General features: G+C 40.5%; 1 protein-coding gene across 4 annotated transcripts in view; it reads right to left on the minus strand.

The window, feature by feature from the left end:
* Positions 1-10460: 10460 nt before the first annotated feature.
* The window catches only part of LOC144519620 (ephrin-A3-like), a 90698-nt gene continuing 75371 nt past the window's right edge, over positions 10461-25787 (minus strand). For all 4 annotated transcript variants that reach the window (XM_078252888.1, XM_078252887.1, XM_078252886.1 and 1 more), the window contains 4 exons: positions 22073-22365; positions 19519-19584; positions 18269-18346; positions 10461-10643 (listed from right to left, as the gene is read on the minus strand). In XM_078252888.1, the coding sequence (XP_078109014.1) occupies positions 10525-10643; positions 18269-18346; positions 19519-19584; positions 22073-22365 (556 nt within the window). In that variant the 3' untranslated portion in view covers positions 10461-10524. The remainder of the gene's footprint in view (positions 10644-18268; positions 18347-19518; positions 19585-22072; positions 22366-25787) is intronic.

Genomic DNA, 25787 nt, shown 5'->3' on the forward strand with positions numbered 1-25787 from the left:
AGTGTTACTGTCTGCAGATTGTAATACCTTTAAAGCATGTAAAAAACATTTTGTGAAATGACAAACAAATACTGAATCAAGTAATGTCAAAAAAAGTTTGGTTACAGTAAGGTATAAGAAAAAAAACATTGCATTGTGTGTAGAGCTAAAAAGCTGCAATTCTGCATCTCTTTCTTTTTCTTTTATTTTGAGCTGCAGTTTGAGTTGCTCTTGATGTCTCTCCTTTCAGTAGCTGCCTGCCCATGGTGGCTTTCAACACTCTTGATCATTTCTGAGTTTTCCTCTATTTACTCCAAAGAGCTCACTGTTGCTACTTCCATAAACAAAGACAAATCACTTCCTGTTCTCAAGAACATTTCCCAGGAAACGTCCAAGGTTAAATAAAATGTGAAATGTTCTGCAAACAGGTTATGAGGTGATTCAATATGGCATAGAAAATCAGGAATGTATTTATATGAAAATGACACAGATTAATGCTTCAACCTTACGGCTTTTACCATGAGGTTTGAGAAATGGAATGATCGGCATCAGTGATCAGTGATGAAATTGCATCGTTAAAACCCGGTGGGATTCCTCTGGAGCACTATGAGAGCTGTTTTGGCATCAACCAGGCAGGGCTGTAACTGAAATTATGGGCCCTGTGTTCCCCTGTGTGGGGATTCTTAAACATGTGTGAGGTTGAAAAAAAGTACACGGTTTTAGACATTTACTTTTTAAAAACATGGAAAAGCTCCAAAATAGTTAAATGTCAACTTTTCTTTAGAAGGCTCTTTGAAAACTGTTGGAGCGATCCCTGATGTGCCCAGGGGAGGCTTCACCTCCATTAAAAGCTTGATCAACCGCACCTGAGTTCAATCACCACACTGACTTGATGCTCAAGCAGGTGGGTGAGAGGGTTTTCTGAATGTGACCCCAGGTGTCACAACGTGACTTCAGTGACTCATGCACCTTCTGTGGCTCTGGAATGATGCTGCATCACCAATACACGCATGACACATGCTCACTACAGACATGAGCGACTTGTGTATGTATGTTGATTGAATAGCACACATTATTGACGTAATTAACACGCAGACAGAAAGGCGTGTTCACGTGCCGAGGAGAAGGTTTTGTAGGCAGGAGCAATAAGGCAGAGTAGGAAGGCTTCCTCTGCTGTGTCGCTGCGCCAGTCACAAGGCCAATCACCACGCAGACGTGACTAAGAGAGCATGGGGAGCAGGGCGTGTGTCAACACGTGGGAATCATCTGTTTCATATGTGGCGTGGTCTTTCTTTCTGCGAATGTGTCTTTGGGTGTTAGAGTCTTGTGGGTAGATGGATGGGTGTGGGGAGGCTGATGATTTCTAAATGATCAAGACCATTATGTAAAACGGAAATTGCAGTTTATTACAATTTGTTTTTATTTTTGTAGCTCAGGCCATTGGTTCTGTTGATAACACAATTAGGCCTACTCACCAAAGTAACGGTTGAGATCTCAGAATGTGGTCACACATCAAAATATGTAGCCTACAACTGAGCAACAAGCATAAGTGGTCAGATGATCATACATGTAAAAAAAAAAAACCCTTAGGTTATCCAAATTAGTTTGTTTTTTTTAAATACAGCCCAACTCAGACTTTAAACTTCTACCAAAACTTTCAGACAAACTTTGTGGTTCAACTTTGAGCTAACATACTCACCGTACTTATTTCTCTATGTATTAAGGCATTATTAGCATCACTGTGGGTCTGCTCACTTTGGTTTTACCTTCAAATAAAGTGGTAGCTAATCTGTCAAAACTGTTAGTCTGTTTACCTTCTGTATAGGGGGGTGGTGATGGTGCAGTGGATGCAGACACATTCCTTTGGTGTGGGAGACCCAGGTTCCATTCCCACTGTGATACATCAACCAATGTGTCCCTGAGCAAGACACTTAACCCATAGTTGCTCCAGAGGCATGCAGCTTCTGACATATATAGCAATTGTAAGTCGCTTTGGGTAAAAGCGTCAGCTAAATGACATGTAATAATGTGTAGTTGTCTGACCAGCAACCACTTGTATTTGTTGCCACACTGGACCTATTTTTGAGAAGTTTTTGCGTTTGTGATCTCAGCAAATACTTTGGTGGGTACAACATTATAACCAATAGGACAGATGGCCAGAGCTACAAAAATAAAACTTGTAATAAAAATCATGGTTTTCCTTTGAATCTGTTTGTAGACTTTTGAGGAGGCCCACATGAGCTACAGCATAGCTATGACAGCTCCATGTGTCAGCCATAACTCTTTTACAGAGAGCTATATATTACAGTTTCTCAATCGATTTGGTACATTTTTCAAAACTCAGGTAATAGCTCTCAAAACAGTTAACACAGCAAACAAAACACTCTTATGTTGGTGAAACAGTTAAGTATTCACTGCACAATGAAACAAAAGCATTTTATTCTAGTAATGCATTTATTACAACTCAATATTAACATCAAAACTAAGTGTGTTCTGTTGATTTAACAAATTCAGCTGAAGATACACAAAGAAATAAAGGGTAGGAGCCTTGCCGTGTTGTATGGTCCCAAGACAGCATTGCGTGCCACAACACAAGTTGTAGAAATTGTGGCACAGAGAGTGATGTTGCCTCCTCGTTGTCCAGGGACATTGACTGTAGCACGACATCCAATCACATTTCTCCCTCTTCTTTTTTTGTGAAGATTGAAGCCTGCTTCATCAATATACAGGTACTCATGAGTTGCACTGCTATCCAACTCCAAGATTCTCTAGAGTAAAAAGAACACAAGGAACAATACAGTATGTTAGTGTTTTACAGTAATGGGATTGATTGCAGTCAATACTACTGTGAAACTGTTGCTGAAGTTTGAGTTCACACTTTGAAGCAGCAGTATACATAGATATGCCTAAATCTTTTCACTTACAGTAGCATGGAATAGTTTATGGACACATACTTAAAATTCAGGAAAAATATATCTTTGTGTTGACAGTAAAAGTGCAGTAATTGGGTTGCACATACTTGAACAAACTGGAATCGCAACTCCTTTACGCTAACGAGTTCCTCTCAAAGGGCATTTTGTATACTTGCTTCATTTGGATTGCATTTCTCCTTAGAACACGATCATTTGTGGAGAGACTGCATTGGTGGATATTGTGGAACAGTTGATTGCCCTGTGTTAGTCTTTGCTGAATTTCTTTGAGGCGGAGGGTGTTGTTCTGGACCACCATGTCAACAATGGCATGCTCTTGTTCAATTGAAAAGTCTTGTTCGTCCACCTGAATGTTCTCTAACTTCAATTCTGAAACATGTTTGGACAAGCAGGAACATTTACTGTAGAAATCTAGACCTATGTCAAACAAGACTACATGGACTCTAGTAGAATGATATAGTTACTTACCGGTTTTCCCTCTGAAATGTGCGGATAATTGAAGCCACTGTGGATCTGTTTATATTGGGCTGAACTCTCTAACCAGCTTCTCTCAGTGAGAGACCATGATTTATGACATTGTCAATAAGTATGGCTCTGATTTCATTTGAAACACGTGTGTACCCTATCCTTCTACCTCTCCTCCCTCCTCTTACACCTTGCCCTCCTCTTCCTCTCTGTCCATCTCTTCTTATATTTTCTACTCTCTTTCCACTATACCATTGCCCTCCAATCTATCCATCTCTTCTCCCTCTACTCCTCTATCTTCTCCTCTTCCTACATCTTCAGCTCTTCTTGCTCCTTCTCCTACATCTTCAGCCCTTCTTGCTCTTTCTCTATCTCCTCTTCCTCTCCCTCTACTCTGTCCACCACCTCTCACTCTTACACCTCTTCCTTTTCTACTGCTCATTCTTCTTGTTTTTATTGTCTTTTCTCCTCATTCGTCTTCTTTGTTGTCTTTCTCTTCCCCTTTTGCAGTTGTTGTAATTAAGACAGCTGTGTGAACAATTAGGAAATTGGCTTTTTCTGTGTTGAGTGCATTACTAACTCATCAGATATCAATTTGGGGTTAATTGAGGACATAAGGTGTGCAACTGACTATTTTACAATTCACAGAGTTTTGTTTGTTGTGTTTTGAAAATGGTACAAAAATGCTTGTGATCTTTGTGAAGACCAATGAAAAAGCTGCAAATGTTTTTCCTGATATATTAAAGATTTGGTTGGCTGTATGAACTTCTGTGATAACATTAGGGAATTTTGTGCACAGTGTTTTGAGAAAATGATGCTTTTGATTTGTAATTTGTATGAAATGAAGGAGAATTTACTATCTGTTTAGGACAATTACAAAGTGTACAGAACACTGTGTTAACTGTTTTGAGAGCTGTTACCTGAGTTTGGAGAAATGTACCAAATCGATTGAGAAAAACTGTAAGCTATATATTAAGCTTAATAATTCTTACTTCTTTAAGACATTCAGGTTGAACATGCAGTGGAGACAGTTAATTGTAATGTCAGAGGTCCTCACAAAAGAGTAACATTTTGTGCATGTGTGTTTCAGATATTTGTAGAACAAGCCTTTCGCAAACAGCTCCATATTTACGAGCCTGCCCATGCATAACATTGGTTTCTCTGTTAAACAAACACAAACAGAGAAGCAGAACATTTTCTCTTTAGTCTGACTCCTTGTGATAAAAGAATGCAGACAGAAACGCTGCCTTGACATCCGTGACTCAAAGACCGTGAGTTTGAACAGTCATTTGCAGAACCCTCGGATGCATACAGTAGTTGTTGCATAATTTTTCAATGGTTGGTATGCGAGAGTACAAGTCCCTGTCACATTCCCACCTTCGGGGTGCCACAGAAAACCCTCTCCATGAACTTACCTGCTTCATAAATGCTGCAAATACACGGTTACATCATAACCCAGTAAAATAAATCTGTTTAATCCCAATGACTCCAGTTACACAATGGCCATTGTGGTTTTAATGGATTTATGTATTCAGATAAAGGATTACAAGGCAGGGGCATTAAGGAGCAGCAGCTCTACTCACCAAAGCTGTGACTGAACAGCGGCACCAAGTGAATAGCACTGGTTACTGCAAAGCTGACATGTAAAATATTTGTGAGACCCACAAGTGAATTCACAAATGTTTATGCTGAAAACTTTGACCCTTTAACCCAATTTATTTTTCAAGCATTGGTCATTCACCACTTTGTGTAAAACTGTGACTGCATCAACTTTAACATGGGGATACAAGAACAAGAAGGCTTTTATCTAAATTAAGCTCTATTCTCGGCTAATTATGTGAATGTGTTAAAATCCAACTTAATAAGTTGGATTTTAACACAATGACAATAGCAAACATAGTGAAGAACAATAGCCTGAAATGAATAAGAGAGGGAGTGTAATGACTATTTTAAAAATTCAGCTACAATGTCTGGAAGCTTGATGTCACCCTGAAGTGAGTCAGGGTTATTCTCAGAAAAGCAGACTTAATGTTGCCAGAATATGGTTTGTAGGATAGTGCCAGTCATAGCATTAATCTATCAAGTTCACTTCTCAAATGCTATGATGTGTGACTCACTGCCTGGATCCTCTTCCACTGGGCTCATGGTGTGTCTGCTTCCAACTGGAAATTACGGTGGCCCTGAAGTGCAAATCACAACAGCAAATAGAAAAACGCAACAGCAAATCATAAAACACAACGGCAAATAGGAAAACACAACGGCAAATACGAAAACACGACAGCAAATAGGAAAACACGACAGCAAAATTCGTGTTTTCCTATTTGCTGTCGTGTTTTCCTATTTGCTGTCGTGTTTTAAAATTTGCTGTCGTGTTTTAAAATTTGCTGTCGTGTTTTCATATTTGCTGTCGTGTTTTCCTATTTGCCATTGTGTTTTATGATTTGTTGAAGTGTTTTCCTATTTGCTGTCGTGTTTTCATATATGCCGTTGTGTTTTATGATTTGCTGTTGCGTCTTTCTATTTGCTGTTGTGATTTGCACTTCAGGGCCACCGTAGAAAATGACAGAGATACTCTCTCCCCCCCCCAAACATTAGATCAGTGGGATTATAAGGACACCTTACTGCAGTGTTAATAAAGCAGACAACTGGATCATATACCACTGTAGCTACCTGATGAATTTGTGATCAAAACATAGTACTTTTTTCCAAATGTAATAAGGACAAAAATGTTTTAAAGGAAACATTCGAGAGTACAGTACACTGATGAGTGTTAATAAAGCAAACAACTGGACAACATCTTAAATGTATCCTTCCTTTATCAATTGGAGCCAAAACTAGGACTTTGTGAATGTATCTCATTAAAGAAACATTCCATTTGTTGAGTAGGAAACAGTCCCTGTAGATCTTTTGGTTTCTTACATATAAACCAGTGAAAAATAACATGTTTTCACAGTCGCAATTTCCAAAGCAAAATCAATTCTCACAATTTAGAAGCATGAACCGGTGAATATTTGGCAAATTGCTAACTGAAACGGTTAATAGATTAACAAAATAGTTGCTGATTAACTTTCTGTTGATTATCGATCAATTCATTGGCTAATCGTTTTAGATTGGAACCACACAGATGGTCCATAAAGAAGTGGCTAATGTTGCGGGAATGGTTTGAGAGGTTTAAATGGATACTAGTACCACTTTTATTTAGTTTCCTTCCAAAAGCCAAACCTCAACTTGCATGACTCAGATTGTCTATGTGAACATAACTGTACTTATCTTTCATCAACCAAGTTTTTTTCTTTTAAACTATCTTCTTACCACAACACCTACGTAAGTGCTGACCTTTATCTGTCGATCTTCTTCCTCGTGCTTGTCACCCAGTGGAGAATATATCTCCTGTATAACAAAGACCTGTTGCATAAGATCACGGACAGTGAGCCTGACTGCACTCTGACATCAGCAGCAGCAGCTTTATCCCTCCATCAGCCAGTCCAGACATACAGGTACACACTTCTGACCTGTCATTCAAATGTTGGGGCAGGTGATTGAAGTGCTTATGTTTCCTAATCGGAGCATGTAAAGGTATTGCTGCTGAGGGAGAGCGTCGCCACATCAACTTTGATATGGAAAATCACATCTGTGCGCTCCAAAACAACATTATCTACAGAGAACTGAATATACCAGGGAAAACCTTTCCTGCAACCCCTCCATCTGTTGTCTTGGATTAGCTCCATGTTTGCTCCCTTTTTTCCAGATCCTCAAAGACAGAGAGAGCAGGGAGGGCGAGGAGGGGGGATTAGAAAAGGGAGGAAAATAAAGAGCCGAACACACAATCTTGTTAAAAGTAAGATTTGTAAGCTTATTATTTTGTTATCATGATCATTGTTATAACCTCTGTTATGGTTTGTTCAGTTTACAGTTTATTTTCAAGTTCATTTAAAGTCATTCCAGTCGAAGGTAAACATGATTGTAACTGTTGTTTCCAACACTATTAAATGCTTTTTTTCTTTTGCCAGACAACAATCGGTCACACCCTCTCGCTCATACGCACAAGGGAAGAGCAGAAACAAAGAGACTCACTCACTCACCCATTCACACACACACACACACACACACAGCATCTCACGCTAAAGCTCCTCCACACAGACATGAAGTAATTAACAGAAATGAGCTCTGATTCTTAGTCTCCCTGACACACACACACACACACACACACACACACACACACACACGGGCAAACCAACGCACACTGTCTTACACTCGTGTCTAAGTTCTTAAGTGCAACTTCTTGAAGAGTGATTCCCCCCCGCCCCCCACCAAGAGCCATATGTACACTTGGGTTGGTTCGTACACTGAATCATTATGTACACCATAGTATGTCCATGTATTGTACAATGCTCCAAAACTACATGATCCTTGTTTCCACAGGTAATCTCTGGGCGACAAGAGCTATTACATTTCTATGTAATGTGGGCAAAATGTGTCATTTTGTTGTTTACTTGAAGGCTGTCTACAGTTTTGTTGAGAAAATAATACCTAACTGACACACATCTTTGGAAAAAATAAAAATGAAAATAAAAAAAATTAAATCCTATATATCAGTAGTTCCCAACCTGGTGGACTGGAACCCCCGAGGGGTTGCAACACAATTCTGACACGTCATGAGATGGTTAAGCAGAATACAGTTTTTCTTGAGAATTACTGGATAATTTTATCTGTTCAGGAAGTATAACAATCCCTTTGTTGAACTGGACTCCAGTCCAAACCCTAGTGACATCATAAGGGTTGATTTCTCAGATTTAAAAAAAGCTCCCTTCAAAACCACAGGAGACAGTTCACAACTGAGTTTGAAAATAATTCTTTGTAAATTCTAGTAAACCCATCCTAGTGTGTATAACTGGTGCAGTGTCCTTTAAATGGGTCACAAGACAAAAGGGAACCACAGCTATATATGATGTGTCAATATTGATCTTTCTGGAAATCATACTCCACAAGAAAACCTTAATGTTGGCTAAGAGATTCGCACGGGGCAGCCCAAGTTTACATATGGCTCAACCCACCCAATTCTCCAACTTTTAACCCGTCTTCCCCCTTAAGATAAATCAAGAAATACACCACAGCAAACTCAACAAAATAATAATAAAAACATTTTTAAAAAAAAGACACAAGAAAACTGAGCTTCAAGTTTGTAAAAATGCTTACATCACATTTCACCTTGGCAAATTTCAAGACATTGTTATTCCATTCTTTGTCTGTTGTGACATTTACACGAGTACTTGAACGCCTCACATGCCGGTGAGTGAGCCGCTGCGTGACCTGGTCGGCCAACAGTCAGCTCGCAGTCCATCATCATCATCATCATCATCATCATCATCTTCACCTTCATCATTGTTATCAGCTACTATGGTAAGCCATGCCCTATAGAGTCCATCATTGGCAGGGTGGGATAACCATGGTGAATAAGGTGCTAGTTGCTTGCTTGGAAACGTTATTCTGAAGCAACTAACTGGTACAGTTTGAGTTTTGAATTGGCGTAGCTCCCTACCAAAGCACTTGGTTTGTATGTATTACTTGTTGCTTTAGTTTGTGTTTTTATTTTTTTTTATTTTGCATTTTTATACTTATAAGAAGTACAGTATGTGGATGTATTTTCAGGCTGTTAGTACCATTTGATATAGTCTCTCTCACTCTCAAACCCACACACACACACACACACACACACACACACGGCACACTCAGACATATGTTTTCTCTTTCAAGCACACTCAAACAGAAACAAAAAAGTTTACATGTAGCATCTGATGAATGGGTTTACAGAGATGAGATTGGTAGAGCGGGCTGCTACCCCAACATTGATCAGTGGAGAGCTCCTTATTGTCCGGGACTGGACCTGTTCATAGATGTTTGTGTAAGTGACTGCCCTTCCTCCGTCATCCGTCCTCCCTGCTCCTCTTGCTCTCCTCCAAACAGCTGCAGTGGGTTGAGAGGAGGGCAGTATTGCTGAGTGGATCCATGGCTGCTCCAGTCCGTAGCCATCGTGTGCTTCTTTAACCTCAGAGATGACAGAGGACTAACCGAGTACTTCAAAGACAGGACACAAAAGTAACACAGCAACTTATAACGTCAACGAACCCTTGCAGTTTCAGTGTCAATAGCACATCTACAGTAAATCTCCCTACTTTTGTTTAAGTGAATGATTCATTGTTTAAATGCTCTGTAGTTCCCTGTGACCCCGTCCAGTCCTGTTGCCTTCCTTAGAGACTTGCTGGAGACTGATGGTGAACACAGGATGACACAGCAGACAGAGTAGAGATGACAACTAAAACACTGGTGTCTGGAGTCCCAGGGTGCGTTTATGAACTATCAGCTACTTTGACTAGTATCCTAAACAGGACCTGCACAGTTCGTCAAGGTTCCTTTTTTTCCCCTCCGTGGACTGGGACAAGCTCCCAGCATCAAGATCATCAACAACAACAACAACAACAACAACAACAACAACAAAAGGCAATTTCAGTTCAGTTCTGATTAAATCTATCTGATTCAGTTCATTTGAGTTCAGTTTAATTCTTGTTGCAAGAAACTATGGCGACTAGCACTAAGGAAGTGTTTCAGCCAATCAAATCCAGGGGAAAGTCTTCAAATGGTTTTCAAAAGGGTGGGCAGATTTGATGCTTTTTTCTTCTTTTTACTAGGATTTCAGTCCTGCCTCTCCTAGTGTATAAATGCTTAGTGTGGTGTGCATGATTCAACTAGCTCAACCTGTGGCTTGTACAGACAAACACACAGACACACACAAACACACAAACACACACACACACACACACACTCACACACAGTCACACAACACACCTGCAACTGTATGCACAGGCTGTCACCGAGTACCTAAAGGTCTTTCAACTCCCCCAGAAGCTCACTCCCTCAAACACACAGCTGTACAAACACACACAGACATTCACACTGACGCTTGAAAACTCTCATTTCTTGATCCTCTTGCCTTCTGCTGCTCTATTTGTTGTATCTTAACTCTCCTCTCCTCCTGACTCCCTCCCCCAAGCCCCCTCCCACCCCCCACCCCCGCCCTCAACTCTCCCACCCACTGATACTGTACGCCCTCCAAAGGCTAGTTGGCATGGTGACACTGATAGGATGGCCGTTGCTAGGAGATGAAGAGAGCGGCCAGAAGGAGCATCGTCACGGTGAGGAGAAGGCGATCCCTGGTTGGGCTGCTTCCGCTGACGCTCTTCTCCAGCTTGGGAACAAAAGGGTTAAATTCATCTGGAAAAACAGAAACAGAGAGAAAGAAAGCAGAGTGAAGTCTTCATATCTACTCATTACAGTGCTAGCTGAGTTTTTTTTCTGGTTTATCTGTGCTTCTAATTGAGCTATAATCTGCTTACACAGCACGGCTTTTACTAAAACACTTTTTTAATGGAACAGAAAAAAGGCAGCTTACAGCACAGTCTCACTCCCAATGTTATAGGTTCTCTACAAAGACAACACAACAGCAGTGCAATGGCAGACTGCTGCAGCTGTTATCAGAGAACTCGTATTGTTCTGATAAAGTAACACATTCCCAGTCACACATACCTTTACACACAGACACACTGTATATAGTGTAACCACCACAATCCCCCTGCAGGTACACCTGGCGATGTCCTAAAAATAGTTTGCGGTCTTTTATAGCGGGCTACGAGCGTTGATGTCTAGTCAAAAACACCACAGTTCGCTGCACGTCTACACACGTGCAGCCAGACACACCCTTTGTAGTCACTTGATTAATGGGACTGGAGGCCAGACAGAAGCACAATTTTCTGTCTGTACACAGGACGGCTGATGCTGATGAGGAGCTATTGTGTTAATGGTCCGATAGCATCGAAGTGAGATTCTTAGTTTTTCCAGTCAGCGTCATATCCAGAATATTTCCAGCTGCTCTGTGGGTCAGACAGCAGAGTAATGACTGGCTGACACCTGATTTTAGAGATGCTCTCTTCTGGTATGCTCTTCTGGCTAATCTAATGAGGTCTATTCAGCAGTGGAGCTCAGGTTAAATGCTTTGACCGCTCTGTAACCGAGCATGCAGCCGAGGGGTCGGGACACTTTGTTACTTTGGCGCTGACTGACAGAGGAATGTGCTTTTGAAGACACAAACAACAGACTGTGGAGCATCTCGCAAAACTGGTTCTCCTCATAACACATCTACACACACGTACAAACTGTCTCTCACTAACTGTCACAGATAAACACAATATTGGCATGATGTTTGTGCAGGGCTCATGTGAAGTTCAGCATGACATTCCGACATGTTCTCGAGCTAAACATCAGTTTAAACAAGGAAGCTGTTTGTTTGCGTGCGTGTGTGTGTGTGTGTGTGTGTGTGTGTGTGTGTGTGTGTGTGTGTGTGTGTGTGCATGTGTGCATGTGTGCGTGTGTGCGTGTGTGCGTGTGTGTGTGTGTGTGTGTGCATGCCACATTTTGGAGCAGAAGAGCAGGCAACACCCGCCTGATAATTAGGAAGCTCAGACACCGACAGGCGTCAATGCATTTCATTGTCATGTTGACAAGAACAAGGAGATATCTTAGTCTCTGATGGTGTTTGTGAGAGTAACTGTCTGTGTGTGAGGTGAATGTGTGTGTGTCAGTACAGTCTATGTACAAAGTTTATTTGCCTTTTTAATTTGCAGTCGCATAGGGAGACTACGCATGTTTAGTTTGTCATTGTCTGAGTGAAGGACACCAAAATCACTGACCACGGTTCATTTCTCAAACACCTATTTGGCAAAAGGAACGAGGCAGAGACGTCGCCGTCATCACCTGTAGTTGTTTCTGTCTGAGCTAAAATATGAAAATATATATGTAATACAATGTATGTGACATACTTTTCTAAGATAAAATATTTTAGAATTGTAATTTAGCGTGACATACTTTATACAGCAGTACATTAAAGCTATAGTGCGTAATCTTTGACATTATAATTTGTGGTGTGCCCAGATCAGAATGTTCTCATAAAAGGGTCACTCCAGAGTGAACATTGCAACTCCATACAGTTCAGAGACTTTGGAGACATAATTGATACAAAAGTGTCTTTCATTAGACCCTTCCTGACTGATCAAACCTTAACAAAGCTCCTACAGAGCCACAGAAGACAATACACAGCTATTTTCTAGATTGTAATCCAGATTTTTTTTTTTAGGTTTAGGTAAATTAACTTTAACATGTAAAATTAGTGCCAGTGTAAGATAAACAGCAAACGTCTTAACTTGGTTGGACGAACGATGGTTGCCTAATCATAATTAAAAAAAAATCAAAAATGTTCAGGCATCTGACAGTTTACAGTGTTCATATATGGAATTGAACGGCACCCTCTGGCATATGACTGTATGTAAACAAAAAGAATGAGCACCATTAGAGAAGCATAACTGTTAAGATTGATACTGCAGTCCTTCTTTTTAAAGCCCCATGATACATATTGTCACATTTTTGTATTGTTGTATTGTGCTAAGTCACATACCCAATAAGCATCAGGGAGAGAACAAAAAGAAAAAAAAAGCAGCATTTGCCACTAGCAAATATAAACCGTCCTTTAACAGCGGTTTAATAGCATCTAAGGAAGTGAAGTGGATTGCATGTTGTTGAGCACATCGGGTGTTGGTATGTAATGCTGTGTGTTGATGGTCAATCTCAGAAGCACTTTAAGGTTGTGACATCATCAGCCTAATTATTGTACCTGAGCTCTTCAGGCTGAGCAATCAGCTGGCATGCTGGTATTAATGAGCTGATGATACCTCGTCCTTTTAAAGTAAAACAGGACGCTTGAAACTGAAACGATGTCCTTTTTTTAAGTAACTCTACTCAAATACGTTTTAAATATCAGTGAATCCACTTGTTTCTTAATGTGGTATTAAATTAGCATGTATATATTTGTACAATGTATGGAATCTGTATAAATGGTGATAATACTGCAAGATAAAATACACATTTTTTTATACTTAAGTTATATATTTTACTACATATATGATTCCCAGAATTTGATATGGAATATTTAGAACTAAAAAATTAAAACATCTGTTTCTACAAATGTTATAAAAACAGAGACGACATACAGTACATACTGTGCTGTGTTCGATGTTGCTGACAAGGTAACCCAAGCACACTGTCGCTTAAAGGAGTGCTAATTGCTACAATAAACCCCATTAAAGAAAGAGCTTCTGATTTGCTCCTCTAATGGCTGGACCTGGTCGTCAGATGCAGTAACCTGAGCCAACAGGGTTGGTAAATGAGTATCCTCCCACTGAAAGCCATCAGTAATCACATGGCTGCATGGGGAGCTGCTAGCACCATTCCATCTGTGTTGTAAATGAGATCTAAATGAAATCTAATACTAGAAGCTGTATTCAGGAGGGAACCACTGTTGAGCTGTAGACACTGATTGAAAGGGGCAGCGCCCAGGAAATAAACTGTGAGCAGTGAAGGGGAGAGAGAGGCGGGTGGTTTACATTATGAGCCTGCAACTTTCAGCTTAGTTAAACATTTTCAGACACGGTAATCAGGCAGATTTGAACCGAGCTGTTTGAGCGTCTCCTTGAATGTGCTGATGTTAACTTTGAATAACAGTAATTAAAACTAGGATGTGATGAGTCTAATCGGCAGTCAGGATGACGGAGTATGAGGGAGGGGAATAGGAAACTGTACTGCTTCTTTGTTTTCAGTTCATTTCACTGCTCCCTGCTGATTTCCTCACTTCCTCTTGCACCACTTGAGCTATCATATTTATTTAATTGGCAACACAGCAGTGCAGGTGACATTGACCCATAGGAGCTGGGGTAATTTGTGCTCTGCTATTGTTTCAGCTGTTTGGTCAAATATTTTCATGTAGTTCACATTACTTATCTGTTTAAGTACATCCAATACAACAATTCTATAAATAATAAATAATTATCTTCTCAGTATATTCTTCTCTTATATTCTAACTTATAATTAAGTATGCAATGTGTGATTATAAATAAAAGTGTATTTTTTTTCTGTTATTGGAATGAGCATCTTTTGCATTTACTATGTGTTTACAAATAGTTGCAGGAAAGGAGGGAAGGCGAACAAGTGGTGAAGATACGTGATGAGAATGTATATGATTGCTCAGTAATGTAGTGGCATAAAAAGTGTTGTATGGGTGAACTAACTCCATTCTGTGCTTACCGAAAGCTAAAAACAACAACAAGAACACGATATCAGTTTGGAATAGAATATTTTCTCTATTTTATTATAGCTTACATCACTGTGATAGCATTTTAATGCATACTATAGCCCTATCGTATTGGGGGGGACAAAAAAGTTAAAAGATGGAAAAACTCAATTTCACACATCAAAAGGTGAATAAACTGAGTTTTGGTGGCTTTCCCCTCTACTGCATTTCCACTTGTGCTCTGGGAGGAGAAATGGAGGATGGGAATTAAAGAGCGGGAGGATGAGGACATGGAGAAAGGGATGGAGTGAGGGAGAAAGACGAGATGAAAGGATGATGGAGGGAGGAAAAAGAAGTGAGGGAGAGGTATCTCGACAAACTCATATGACATGCAGCCATTCGCTGCAGCCAGTGATGAGTTTTCTTATGACAGTTACTGTATGAGTGCAGACTGATTTATTAAGCAAAGGCAGGCATGCGAGCGTGCACGCACACATGCACACACGCACACACACACACGCACACACACACACACACACACACACACACACACAAACAGATTAACAACAACACAGCATCATATTTTACAGGCTACCTTGGAGAAGAGTGTGAAAGAAAGACAGGGTGATGATTGATATGATGTGTGGTTGTGTAACTGCTGTACAGCTAGCTAGGCCAAACTAGCTGTACATGTTGTTACTGTGCTGCTCATAACACTGAGAAGCAACCCCATGATCATCTGAGAGATTATTTTAAAGTCTGTCACTTGATTGATTTACTGCTCAGCTTCTCCCTTACATCTTTGCCAAATATCATTCAGTTCCAGTGCTAACAGATTTAGCGTGATTAACATGATTTAACCAGTTGTGTAATCCTGACGAGAGCTACTTGAGAGCAAAGTGGGAGCACTTGCCAAGATCTAGAAGTTACTACAGGAAATCCGAATCGAGTTCTTTTTTGTAACTCACTGTGAAACTCTGTGTTCTTTGCATATCCGGGTGAAAACGGAAAGTGTGAAATGAACATGCATGTAGTTGTTTAGTAGGATCAGCAGCATGCCGAGCCAGCTGGTGCTGTGAAGTTAACTGTGCTAAAGGTCTCTTTTGAAAACGGCACATTTTACTTTAGCTGGCCACTTCTAATGCTGCATGATCAATGAAATGCCATCAAATATAAATAACCAATACGCTGTCAGTATTTAATGGATAAGGCTAGTGGTATTCTATATTGTTGTTATTGTCAACAAATCCAATAAAATGACAAGTGTGTCATTTCCACTGAAGTTGGGGCTTCATTTTTCCATTTTCTTTTTTGAAAGCTTTACAGCAAGAGTGACTCACTACAATATCTCCACTCAGTGCCCTCTTATTATCCAGCTGTCATAACACAAATGAGAGAAGCTTTGAGTCAATAAAAAATGTTGATTTGTTTATTTATTTTAACATATTAATATATGCTCAGTAGGGGAGGTAAGGTTCATGAAAAAACATCTGAACCGCTCGGTCCGCTTGTCTCGGTTCGGAGCGTGTGTGTGCCGCACGGTTCGACGCATGCGCAATGTAGCCTCGTGCCCGTCAGGTGCCCGTATGTGACCTTATTTTATCTATTGTTCTATTATTTATCCGAGTCGGAGTTCCGACTAGGAAGACAGACGTTGCCTAGCTGCACCAACACGCCCCCTTTCCTCGGATTTCCGAGCTCGGAACTCGGACAACCCTGAGGACACCGAGCAAGAATTCCGATACAGATTCCAAGATGGCAGCGCCCTGTGTGACTTCTTATATACTGTCTATGCTTTACGTATGAATTGTTGTAATTGTTTTTGGACCGCTTTGGCTGTTTAAATGAAGATTTTAATCACTCGTATTACTGCAATACCTTACTGCGTCCGTATCACTGCCTGTGGGTATGGGAATTTCTGCTAAGATTTGCTAACGTGGCTAGCGTTGCTAACTCGGCCAGTGCTACCATAGCAACAGCTTTCCGGGTGGCGTCCATGTTTTTTCTCTGACTCGGAGGTGCAAAACAACGTTTTTTCACTCTAAAGTCGCTGAAGCGGCTGCAGTTTAGATCCTGTCGGGTCTTTGCAGTGGGCGGGGCTGCTCAGTTCTCCCCGCGACTGACGCGCGCACACACACAAACACACACGGTGGATGCAGGAAAAAACAGAGATGGACAGGAGGAGGAGGAGGACCTGACAGCTACGCTCGTTATTGTAAGTGCAATGATAAGTCCAATAAGTACTTTATCAAACCGTATGACTGTGTCCCAGCCCAGGCCAGGATAGGAAATTAACTAACAATGTAAACTGTTTTTATGTTTAACATATTCTGACTTATTCAAAAGACAGAGCTTTAAGAGTTCCTCTCTTTTTTTTTTAAGGCACATAAGTTCCTGTAGATGGCAACACACATTCTCCTTTTTTTGCCAAATAAATGAAAAGCATGTTGAAATCATCAATGTCTTCCCTCTTGCTGTATCAAAATCTCACCTAGCTTTCCTCAGAGATGGTCCCAATAATGTGCTTAAAGTCAAGTCAAATTCAGTTTGTACATGATTACATGATATAACTAGGCCTATATAATTATTTAATACTGTATCCTACATTGTGGATAATTAAGCTATATAGGCCTATCATATGCTGAAGTATATTTCTGGAGTGTTAAAGATTAAAAGAAAAAATAACAAGAACCGTACAGAACCGAAAACCGTGACCCTAAAACCGTGATACGAACCGAACCGTGGGTTTTGTGAACCGTACCACCCCTAATGCTCAGGCTGTCCTGACTACTCTGATTGGCGGAGCTAGTTGGGGTCGAATGCAGCCTTTACATGTGACACTGTGAAGACACAATATTCTAAAAAGATGGCAAAATAATCATTAATCAAAGATAAGGCAGTAAAGGGCAAAGAATAGCTATTTGTTTAAAGATGCAACTATATTATTTTTATTTTTCAGATCTGTATCCATTAATCTAAATATAATATTCAGGTATCAATAATACAAAAATGTATATTTCAAAATAATTTGTTAAACTACCATTATTATGAAACTACTTTTATCACATATTGTTATTCACTAAGTTGATATAAAGGCCTATAAATACAGGAAATATTAGGCAAATTATTCTGTTTTATTCTTTATTCTTTCAACAATAAATCTATCCCTCTAACAAACATTGTCTGTACATTTGTATTGTACGGGCACTGTAGTTTATTTTGCGTCCATCCTGTAACTGTAATTAGGCACCAAATGTGTATTAATTCGCCGCTGAAAATAGTCCCCAACAAATGCACTATTTACTCCCTTTTTGAGTAACTTTTGCTAAAAAGTGCAGTGTCCAGCTGTTTGAGGAAATTACTAAGCCTTTTTGTTGTTGTTGAATTAAGCAATATATTTGTGACTTGTTTCGTAATGATTTACATCTTTAGTGCCACAGACAGGTTATGGAAATCAGAAAGTATTGAGAGATGGACCAACACATTGTTGTCTGTTTATGGAATTTGTTGAAAATAAGAAAAGAAAAAAATAATTATACTTTAACTTCAATATGGCAGCTTTAAAATTGTGAATCATATGATTTCCTTGATTTGAGGCTGATGTGATCTGAATGACAAACATGAGTCTATGTCTGTTTTTATGAATCCAGACAGCCCAGATGACTGCTCTCCACACCTCAACTTCATGTGTGTATACGTTTCAGTGACTGTGTGCATGACTCACCGATATCGTCAATTTTTAGGCCTGGTCTAAGCGTGTAGTCTGGTTCTGTAGGCTCTGGTTCATCATCCACGTCAGAGGCTGAGAGAGAGAAAGAGAGAGAGAGAGAGAGACAGAGAGAGAGAGACAGAGAGAGAGAGAGAGAGAGAGAGAGAGCGAGAGAGAGAGAGCGAGAAGAAATTGAGTGAGACAGAAAAATAGGGCGGGAGAGGGTGAGAGAGCATAGGTTAAACCATCGCTCCAACCCAAAAGATTTTAATTAGATTCAACTTGACATCTTGAGAGAAAGATGCGAGAGAGCGGCAAGCCAAGGGTGTAGGGGTTAAGAAAATCCCCTGGAGCAGACAGACTGACAAGCCACAACATCACCAGAAGTCCTGAGAGAGAGAGAGAGAGAGAGAGAGAGAGAGAGAGAGAGAGAGAGAGAGAGAAGGGAAGATGAGGAGAGGCAGATCAAACTGAAGAGAGGCAGTGTGTGAAAAGGAAAGGAGAGCGGTGGGGGTGATGAAAAGGAGGAGAGGTTAATACTACAGGGCTGTGGAAGTTAAAAGGACCGGACAGGCCAGGGATCAAAGTCTGTGTGTATATATGTGTGTGTGTGTGTGTGTGTGTGTGTGTGTGTGTGTGTGTGTGTGTGTGTGTGTGTGTGTGTGTCAGTGAGACAGGGCCGAGAGGTTGAACGAAGGCAGGAGAGCGAGCGAGAGAGTTTAACACTACATATACATAGCCACCCACTGACCGCACACAGCAATAAATGGATTTTGACGGGGAGCGAGGGAGGAGGGGTGAAAGAGAAGGAAAGAGGGAGCAGAGAGGAGGGGAAGAGAGGAAGAAGGCGGGGTTGAGGGCCTTCAAAGCTGGAGCTGCTCCACTCTGCTGCTGTGGAGGGAGAGCAGGAAGAGAAAGAAGAGAGAGACAGAAAAAGAGAGAGAGAAGGAAAGAAAAAGAGGAGCAAGGAGGGTTCTGTGCTGTGAGTGAAAATGCTGCAGGGGAAACTCAGCAGGAGTATTAATAGCTCTGCCTGTTTTAGACTGTATTTAGATTATGTATGCATCTGTATGCAGCCGGTGTATGTGTGTGTGTGTGTGTGTGTGTGTGTGTGTGTGTGTGTGTGTGTGTGTGTGAGAGAGAGAGTAATAAGTGTGTGTGGGGGTTCGTGGGGAGCCCGGTGCCTGCCAGATGGGTGCAGGTACAGTCTGCAAACAGGTCCAAGCTTTGCATTACAGATCACACACACAAAGTGAAAGACTTACCCGTGGAGCAGCAGACGTACACTCGTAGTCTCAGACAGCTGCGGCCGTGATGGTGGGTGGGCGTGGCTGTAAAAACATAAAATGCACAATAGGTCAACACGTGTATTAACAGGCGTTTAATGCTTTGAATGATGTGGTATTCCTAAATAAAAACTGACCAAAATTGGGTTTTGCTGCTTCAAATGTGAGCAACATATCAAAAGTAATGCACCAATCCAAACCTGTGGGTCAGTATGAGCGCTGACACTGACCTTATGAAACAGATTACATATCAGCCAGACGTGATTGCTCCACATGAAACACAGTTAACGTACAATTTTAAACAAAGCATAAAACATTATGTGTATCACTACACTTATTTTTTTTCACTTAGTTATTTTTACTATTCCAGGATGCACTGCACTGGAGCTCACTATGAGCAGCTACCATAATACAGCCACAGTTTGTAACTTATAAAATGGGGGGGTTCTGTATCAGAACCATTTTTGGTTGGTAACGGAGTTTGTCAAGGTGGAATTTTGTCTCCTTTCCTTTTTAATGTGTATATGGAGGATTTGTCACAGCAGTTAAATGCATGCAATACAGGATGTATGATGGCAATACTCTCATTAATCACCTTATGTATGCAGATGATTTGGTAATCCTTTGCCCATATAGTGCTGGTTTACAACAACTTTTGAGACTTTGTTCTCAGTACGGTGTGGATTTTGATTTAAAAAATCATACTGTTAATGATTTATCAGATGATAAGGACATCAACAGACAGTGTCACAAGATGGATGCTCAGGCTAATATGCTTGCACGTAAATTTGGCATGTGTTCTGTTAATGTTAAGGTAGCTTTATTTAAAGCATTCTGTACACCACTATATACTACCCACTTGCGGCGGTCTTCTAAAACAACCAAGATGGTGTAGTGCTAGCCAAATGTTTGTTAGTGTTGGTGTGCCTACCTGTTCTGCCTTAATAAGAAATCTTATTTATCGATATATGTGTAGAATGTCAGTCTCAGAAAACAAGCTTTAGCCCACATTGATTTTAGCTCTGTCAGGTATACATCTAGACTGTGGAGACATTGGCGCTCCTGTTTGTATATTACAGGTGAAGGTTGTTGACCTTTTTATTAATTTATATGAATTGTACTATATATTTATTGCTATATTTTGTAAATGTTGTCCTTTTTTTTATTGTACTATGAACCTTCCATTTGTGTCCTGAATAAAGTCATTATTATCATTATTACAACTGTATTTACTAAAGATAGTCAGACCTTAACTGTATTGTACATATTACTGCAGAGTGAAATGATGCATTCAGCTCTAAGGGCACCTGTCTAAAGCTATGTTTAGACGTAAATGATCTGAAGAGAAAAAGCTAAAGTGGCGTTGCGTTCTCACTTTTATTCCGCGTTTAGACGCTTTTTTTTTTGGGTGACGCAAAAGTGTGTGAAATTCAATGTAGTATACACACTAGGCGGCTAGGTGGTTGTGTGAAGCACTGCCACACAACACCACCAAGTCTGCGCGCCTGCGTAGAACCTTCCTTCTACTTCTCTCCCTAGTAGCGCAATTTTGTCTGGACAGACGAGGTGGTGGAGTTATTGCTCCAAACACGCCGTCGCTGATAAAATATTTTTACATTTTCACCCGCAAGCGTATTCGTGTAAACAGGGCCTAAAACAGTGTGGTTTTACTGCAGGTTCCTAATTGTGGCAGATAGTTAAAAGTTCAGAATTTGGATCGCAAATCGTGTTTGGCACATCCCATTTATCTCTTCCTTTGTGTCTGACCAGACCCCCCCCAATATGAAATACACAAAAATGTTCATTTGTTCAGTGGTGTGGCCAACAATGTGTTGTCTACATTGATTGTTCCACACACAGCACTTGAGTAGAACAGAGCCATTATTAATGTTATTAGTAACACCTGCACCTTTACTTCATGACAAAATGTCTGCCGTTAAAAAGGCCTTTGTGCAAAAAAAAAAAAGCATACATTCAAATTGTCAAACTTTTCCCAAATGTCTTTAAGTAAGTATTTAAGTATTATAACCAGCCAGTTGTACCACATTCATACAAGTTTAAAATTGATATAACCCTTGGATTTGATAATCTTCTAGTCTTTTGGAGGCTGGCAAACACCAGCTTCCAAAAGACCAAAACACAAGGAGGCGTCTTTTTGTTTCAATTGTTTCATGACAAGCCAAAAAAATATCATTTATACATTGTCATACTGGCTCAAGGTGTTGCAAGTTAATTTGATTAGCACTCAACAAAATGGATGAGCTTTGCTTGACTGCAGGCTGATATGATTAGATGTGAAACAGCAATTTGTTATCCTGAAATTACCTGAGGATGGACTAAACTGAATTAATCATCAAATCCACTTAACAATAAAAGAATAACATGTTTAATCTTACAGGGAGTGTTTGTCACATTACAGCTCTAGTCTCACAAGCGTTTAGTAAGATTTATAGTGTTAAAATGTATTTCGAGGACATAAACAAGCACTTAATAGTGGTATGTATTAACATGAAATTGGTTTGTTTCCACTCACAGATGTAGTAGTACTCCTGTCCAACGTGGAACTCGTAGCCCAGCGAGAAGGCGCTGTAGCGCTGGAACTTCTCAGAGAACTTGATGGGCGCGTGGGGGGCGTGGGGCCGGTTACACTCCCACCTCTTGAAGCCCAGCTGGGGGTCGCAGTTCCTATAACCGCGGTAACTGACCATGTAGAGGATGTACTGCTCGCCGGTGCCCACCATGCGCTGGCTGTCATTGTAATGAGGGCAGTAGATGTCCAGGTAGTCGTTGACGTTCACCTGCATTGTGTAGCCCTCCCTACGCAGACTGGACACACAGAGAGAAAGTGTAAACCGTTTTTTTTAGACAATAAAAATAATTGCATTTTTATGAATCTTTACAGGCACATTCAAACTAACTAGAGTCAACACATCCTTATTGGACATGTTCTTGATTGTTTCCCCCCAATAGAATTTTTTTTTTTACAGAATTTGAGGGGAAAAACTGCTTTTGCCTGCCAATGAGATTTTTAGTATTATGTCTAAACTGTCCTTTGAAACTAATAAAAACTTTATCAACCTTGTTCTTCACTAATGAATAACAATACATGTTATTTATATAGTGCAAATCATGCATTGGATGCTGCTGCTCACGGTGCTTAGAAACACACAAATGAATTGACATGTACAACACACAGGATAACATGCACTACTTTTATGTGCAAACAATGATGAACAGTATCCGTATTCTTTTAATAGTGCATTTAAAAACCAGGTCATTTCAAAAGTGAAAACTTTATTAGTACTCCACACATATTACACTCAATATTTTCAACTAAATACTAGCACACATATTTAAATATGTTTACAGAGTAGCACCTTCTCCAATAGCACGCACACACACACACACACACACACACACACACACACACACACTATTTGTTGTATTTTATCATAGTTAGCATGAAGTTCCAAATTTAGCATGAACACTGTTAACTGGCTCTAATTCCCAATTGTGTGTGTGACATTTTTGGGCCTTTACACAACACTCACATACTCACTGCAAAGACAACATAACACCTCACATCATTGTAAGCTATGCTGTGTTTCAGATGGATGCATTTTAGCTTGAATGTTCACCTGGGGTCAAACAAATCTTTGCGTGAGAGTTATTGAGGTATTAATAACACAAAGCAGGTGTGTGTAAGAGTGTGTGTATTTGTGGCTGCAGGGCTGCTGCATGCAGAGACTGCGAAGCTGGCTCTTCAGTATAGACTGAAGGCCCCAGGGCCACAGCTCCTTCTCCTGGTGTCAGCGCAGCGTTGTCCCCTAACCCCAGTGCTCGTACATCAACCTGAGCGCAACGTTGCGCTCACGTCAGCCGTCAACATCTTGGCCACGTCCCCCCCCCCAAAGCTCATATATCAGCGTCAACCCCAAAAAAGACTGCTTGACAGGAAGATAAGGTTTGAATCTGTGTCTGTGTATGTGTGTGTAGGTTGTGTGACAAAGTGAAATAGATTCTTTCCTGACATCCAAAAACCCTCTTTTTCTCCCAATCACAGACACGGGCCCATATCTGTGTGACAGAGACAGGTTGCAGTTGTAAATCATACACACACGCGCACACACACACACACACACTCAGACGTTATAGTGGTGACATCATAAAATCACAAGGGGGCAGCAGTGTGTCATCCTCAGCCTGGTGTTGCCTCTCTCTTTGCCAGTTCTAGGTCATGTCTCAAGGGGGATTATTATTCAATTATTAAATGAAGATCGAAACACTGTTCCCAGTGTCTCCCTCTCTCCATCACTTCTTACCGCTCTCTTCAAATCCTTCCTGAATTTGTCTTTCTCCCCCTGCTCTCCATTTCTCTCATCTCTTTCTTTCAGACTAACATGAACGGAAGATTAATTGCTCAACATTCATCCTTTGCTCTCTTCCTCCTCTCCTCTCCACTCCTCACTTTCTCTCATTACATCATTTACTAGCCTATAGAGGATATTACTGGTATAAAAAAGCATAAAATGCTTCAAGGGAACTATATTTATAGTGAATGCAAAAGAGAGAGAGAGAGAGAGAGAGAGAGAGAGAGAGAGAGAGAGAGAGAGAGAGAGAGAGAGAAAGAACACAAGTGAGGGATGAGTTTAGTTCCACCAGGGAGGTGTGAATGCAAATTGAGTAAAAGAGTAGAGAAAGCCAGAACAGAGCAGACAGAAAAAAGAGGCGGTTGGAGAGTTTTACGCAACAAAAGAAATGCAAGTTCTCAGAGATGAAGGGATAATGGCAGAAAAGAAAGTAAGGGAGAGGGCAACTCGGAGCATCTTGAGTAATCTGAAAGTAAATCACTTCTCTAAGATAAAGGCTGGCTTTAGGATTCCCACTGTGTATATGTGCATATGTGTGTCTATGACTGCACGTACACCTGCTTTGGTGTGTGTGTGTATTTCTATGTGTGACCTGCCAACCTTTTATATTTGATGGAGTGACTTCTTTAGGGGGTGTGTCTCTGACATACACACATGTACACAGATAAAATACAAAGAAGTGGTGATTCCCCATAAGTGTGTCTTAAGAGCAAACACCGCACTCCGTCAATTGTATGGCGTAGTTTTTAGTCATTTTGTAAAATCTGGGGCAAATGAATAAGAAAATTGCAGTTACTATGGGCTATTGGCGATTGGCTTGGCTATTTACAGTTTTTTTCAGTCGCTTTGGTACATTTCTCGAATCATCCTCGACATTTGCAAAAGAGTAAGTGCATTTCTCAAAACAATTCGTACAAATAGCAAAACACCATGGATTACCTGCAAAAGCCAGTCTCTTGCTCAAAATCCTTAGTTCTTCTCTCAAAAGTAAATATCTGTGTCAATGAACATGTCAGTGCCATCAGAATGACAAGTCCTTGTGTCATTGTGTACGGATAAGACAGTCAAATTGCTTAGTCATGTTGTTAATATAGCTAAAGTTTTGATGACAATTATTGTAAATTGTTACAATAATTTGTAATCATTTACTAAGGTAATAAGGTTACACCTTAGTGTGTGTTGGAGTTTGATTGCAAGAGACTGGACAAGATTCACATTTACGCTTTTACTGTTTGTACTGTAATTTGTTGACAGACCATGTCATTGCGATACAGAAAGGAAAAGACAGCACTGTATAGCACAAAGAAATGTGAACATAGGACAATCTCCTTAGGGAAAACTGTACATGCAGTGCTGTATGAATTACAGTGCAGTCTTCCTACACCTCCTGACATTCCTGTCTGTCGGGCCACAAATTCTCATCCACATCACAATGAATATCTTCTGCGATGCAGCGTGGAAAGAATCTTTTAGAGTGTCTTATCCAGCCTCTGCAGGCATCTGCTGTGATGTCATCACACGCTGCATCCATAGCAGCCAGAAGGGTCATCTGTGTTTGTGGCTGGCGATCATATACTTTCCATCTCCATGCTGAAAAAAAAAAATCCTCAATGGGGTTAAGGAATGGGGAGTAGGGTGAGTGGAACTCCATCAGCATCCTGTTGTGGGCCGCAAACCATTGCCTGATGATGTTGGAGCGATGGAAACTGACATTGTCCACACTTACTGTACTGTATATCACTATACAATGTTGTACTGTTTACTGTGAGGTACAGTTGCTGCATGCTCATACATGTTTTCATGTTCATATGTCCTTGGCCTCTTCTGACTCTTCTGACTCTTCCTCTGTTTTGCCTCCCAACTCCTCAGCCACGCAGC

This window comes from Sander vitreus, chromosome 6, assembly GCF_031162955.1.
Source record: "Sander vitreus isolate 19-12246 chromosome 6, sanVit1, whole genome shotgun sequence".
Taxonomy (NCBI): domain Eukaryota; kingdom Metazoa; phylum Chordata; class Actinopteri; order Perciformes; family Percidae; genus Sander; species Sander vitreus.